The sequence below is a fragment of the Orussus abietinus genome, unplaced genomic scaffold (genome assembly GCF_000612105.2).
Source record: "Orussus abietinus isolate OABI.00-Male unplaced genomic scaffold, Oabi_2.0 scaffold72, whole genome shotgun sequence".
NCBI classification, from domain to species: Eukaryota; Metazoa; Arthropoda; class Insecta; order Hymenoptera; family Orussidae; genus Orussus; species Orussus abietinus.
In genome coordinates this window covers 1-4,116 of record NW_019394233.1, presented here as the reverse complement: position 1 = coordinate 4,116, position 4,116 = coordinate 1, and the positions used below count along the sequence as shown (strand labels likewise).

The window sequence follows — 4,116 nt, the reverse complement described above, 5'->3', positions numbered from 1 at the left end:
CATGCAACTTTCGTGGACACGTCTCGGATGACTGTGAACAATGCCGTAACTAGCTCTTCAAAGGCTCCTTATTTTTTGATGGGGTATTAATAAACCTAATAAAACAAATATTCATATTCAGCTCTATCGATAACGGCATTGTTGGCTGGGTGCATCGGCTTAATTAAAAATTCTAACAAAAGTATGAAATGATATGAAATTCAATATAGTATAACTATTTTAGCATTTGTTTGTAGTTTTCGGATTGATCCGGAGCATTGAGGTTTTTCCAACCCTTTTGTATTGGTGGAGGGGGGGTTGGAGGGATGGTGGTGGTGATGGTTAGTTGGGTGGTGGATATGTTAGTTGACTGCCATAATACTAGTAGCGCAAGTAGGGATGCCATTTGCTTCAGGTACGGCTTGAGAGGATCTCCCTCGATAACGCGTAGACTTGTAGTTTTAGTTACGGCACTGACCAGGACGTACCCTCTGACGTGGCTCAACTTCTTCCAGTACAATCAGCTGACGGAGGACGCGTGTTTCCATCTGAACGATCTTCTGCTCCACAACACTATCGTCGCCGAGCTCAACCTCCGTGGATGCCGAATTGGACCGAGCGGAGCGAAGAAACTCGTCGACGGACTATCCACGACCACGTCCTTGTTGAGTCTCGACCTTAGTCGATGTGAATTGAAAGATGAGGGTCTGCTCGAGATCGTTCCCGCTATCCTGGCTTGTGGGACTCTCAGCTTCATCGACCTCTCGCACAACCTGCTGGCCAGCGGATCAGCCGAGATCCTGAAGACGTTGCTCTCCGAGAACGAGTCGTTGAGGCATTTGGACCTCTCCTGGAATTCCCTCTTCGACCGGGAAACCGTCAAGTCCCTCTTCAAAGGCCTCCTCAAGAATTATGAACTGCTCAGCCTAGACCTCTCTTGGAATTCCCTTGATAAAGACTGCGTTCCGTTCCTCGGCCCCTTCCTGGCACGGACTTTGAGTCTCCGCAGGTTCAACCTGAGTGGTATGACCCTGGAACCTGAACCGATGTCCAGGTTGCGATGGAGACGATTGCCAGTAACGCGAGTCATTTTTCAGGAAACAGATTCAGTCCTCATGATGCAGAGGCGATCGCCAGGTCCTTGTCAAGGAACGTCTCTTTGGAGGAGTTCTTCCTGGGTAACAACCCGTTGAAAGCCCAAGGTGCCCTAGCCCTCGTCCGAGTTCTTGCACCGAATCGCTCGCCTTCTAGCAGTCTTCGACACCTCGACCTGGAGAACATCTGGGCAGACAAGAACGTCCTTCCTGAACTGGAGAAGATCCGGGAAGAAAGGCCTTGGCTTAGGATTCGATTAGGAGGAGTTCTTGGTGATTTTCAGATAATCGGCCCTGATCCTAGGAAGCTTCTAATGGACAGGGCCATTTTCGAGGCGATGAAACCTAAGAAGAGAAAGCTGAAAAAGAATTTTGGACACTTCGTGCTGACACTCGGAGATACGTTCGCTTCGAAAGGCAAGGAAAGATTTACCGTACCTTGAGACATTGAGTATAAATTTATCTGGTATTGGTATTCTGGATGAAGGATGAAGACAGTGGCGTGTAGAGTAGCTATTGAATTCCTGATTTCAGCTCAATTCATGGAGGCGATAAAGAAGTTTAAGTTGAAATTATCCGAGTCCTTAGTCGAAGAGATCATGAAGGCCTTCTCTGGGCCTAAGCAGGTCGTTGATCAGGGCGCCATAAAGTCGTATTTTTTGGAACAATATCCTGATACGCGGCCACCTTCCCCTCCAACCGAAAAAAAGGCGAAGAAAGCGAAAAAGGCAGAAAAAAAAAATTAAGCTAACCAATATGGACTACTGCCAGTATTCCAACGTACAAATTCTAGTGAATTATTAAAGTACATTAATCGACGTTTTTTCTTTAACACTTTCTTATTTTTATGAAAGGAATACTCATGTTACAAAACTAAAATCGACTTAATCTAAGTAAAAAATCCTTGCCGCAATGTCGTCAACGATCCAATTTATGCCCTCTACCAAGTTTTCAGCTGTGACAGCTGAACACTTGTATATTTGCCAGTGATGACTTTTTATATTAGGCAGATCTAATATCTCAGCAATATCAGCAGCCGACAAGGCTCCGGGTAGGTCTTGCTTATTAGCCAGCACAAGAAGACTAGCACCCTCGAGTCTCTCTTCTTTTAATAATTTATGAAGTTCTACTTTGCAATCATCCAGCCTTCGTTTATCCGCACTATCCACCACCCAAATTAAACCATCGGTACATTCGAAGTAATTCCTCCAATAAGAACGTAGAGACTTCTGTCCTCCAACATCCCAAATATTCAGTTTATATCCACGATGTTCCAATGTTTTGATATTGAAACCAAGCGTTGGGGATATTGTATCGATCGGCTCACCGTTAATTCTCTTCAATACCGTAGTCTTTCCAGCATTGTCTAACCCTCTATAATATATGATATATACAAAAGAAAAGTTAATTTGTTTTTTAGAATATTAATCTACATATTAATGAAAATGGTTTTTCATTTTCATATTTTAACGAACTTGACAGTTAACCTCAAACAAGATATTAGGCATAACCCTTACAGCATAAGAATCCTCATTTCCTTCTCCTTCTGCTTCAATTTTTTAAGTACAGTTAAGAGACCCATTGTTTCTTGATTTGCTTATATAGCAATATCGTTTCAATCACATTCTTTGAAAAATCATATATGCTTGACAACTTCCAGAACAGAGATAAGTTTGGAGATTGCTCACGGACAGGGTCGCGCGATCACATCGTGTGCTGCCATCTGGTTTCGTACGTTAGCTTTCACCCTTTTTTGCCCACAAGAGAAGCGCAACAAGAGATCAGTTGGGAGATTGCTCACGGGCAGGGTCGCGCGATCGCAACGTGTGCTGCCCTCTGATTTCGTACGTTAGCTTTCACCGTTTTTTGCCCCCAAGGGCGGCGCAACGAATTTCTGGTAGGGGCTCGCGCAATCACGAGGCTGTGCCATCTACCAGTTGCCGTTGGCGGCTCACGTATTCGTGATGGTAATACCATGCGGCAGTTGACGGTGGTGGCTTACCATTATGGCAATCTCCTAACTCATCTCTGCCAAATCAGAGATGAGTTGAGAGATTCACGGGAAGGATCGAGCGACCGCGTCCTGTTCGACCTCCGGTGGAGGATGCAGACGGCTAATGCACTTGCCACCTGTTACAAATCTGGGCAGCCGGAGAACCGGCTGAAAAAGTGAAGAACTCCTCACAAAAACTCCAAAACCCTGTACCTCCTCCGAAAAAAATCGCAGCCACTAGCTCGAGAGATCAATTTAAGCAGAACAATCTTCCCCATCAAGCTAAAAAAGTGATGAACTCCTCATAAAAACTTCAAACCCTGTGTCTCCTCCAAAAAAAATCGCAGCCACTAGCTCGAGAGATCAATTTAAACGGAACAACCTTCCCCATCAAGCTACCGTGGACTCAGTTCTCATCGAGACAAAAATTCACAAAGATCCTTTAACATATTTTAACATCTTCTACCAACAAGTGCAGAAAGCTCGATTTCGATTAACTGCCCATGATGATTTTACCAAAAATGGCTGCTTCCAGGTGATCCACCTAAACCTGCAAAGGGGCGCACAAGTACAGGTAAAACGGAACATTGAAGGAACACCAGTAAGTCGCCAGATTCTCCGAAGTGGCCCATCTGAAGCTGAAAGGGAACACGAAGGCACAAACGAAACCATTGGAAAGCGAGAAAGAGACGGTGATACAAGTGCTAATAACTTACTAAAGTTACCATTAAATTCAAGAATATATCGCAGTGCATCGATCTCGTATAAATTACCCAGTAAAAATGTATTCAATTATACATTATTTGGCGTGATAGAAATCTAATATATTTATCATACTTAAATGCAGACTCGAGAAAATCTCATGGAAAGGATAGTTCACCGTCTCTCCTCGTCAATCCGGACAGAAGAATATACAAAAAATGAGAGGGACAACGTGGCGAAAAACAAATGAATGACTGTCCATTCGAAAGAATGGAAGGCCATCGTAGTTGCCCTCTTCTAAAGGGGCCGCTTCGGCATATAGCCTCTTCGACTCTTGCAGTCTCTTCG

At 44.3% G+C, this 4,116-nt stretch overlaps 2 protein-coding genes across 2 annotated transcripts; one reads left to right on the top strand and one right to left on the bottom strand.

Annotated features, from left to right (window-relative positions):
• The first annotated feature begins 280 nt into the window (after positions 1 to 280).
• On the top strand, positions 281 to 1,819 carry LOC105702315 (leucine-rich repeat-containing protein 74A-like). Its single transcript, XM_023434423.1, has 3 exons — positions 281 to 1,002; positions 1,077 to 1,490; positions 1,608 to 1,819. The coding sequence occupies exons 1-3, from the start codon at positions 306 to 308 to the stop codon at positions 1,817 to 1,819; spliced, it is 1,323 nt and encodes a 440-aa protein (XP_023290191.1). The 5' UTR covers positions 281 to 305.
• A 2-nt stretch (positions 1,820 to 1,821) lies between these two features.
• Positions 1,822 to 2,768, bottom strand: LOC105702321 (ADP-ribosylation factor-like protein 2). The gene is made up of 2 exons (XM_012429810.1): positions 2,591 to 2,768; positions 1,822 to 2,447 (listed from the first exon to the last, which is right to left on the bottom strand). The coding sequence occupies exons 1-2, from the start codon at positions 2,653 to 2,655 to the stop codon at positions 1,958 to 1,960; spliced, it is 555 nt and encodes a 184-aa protein (XP_012285233.1). The 5' UTR covers positions 2,656 to 2,768; the 3' UTR covers positions 1,822 to 1,957.
• Between the last annotated feature and the right edge of the window lie 1,348 nt (positions 2,769 to 4,116).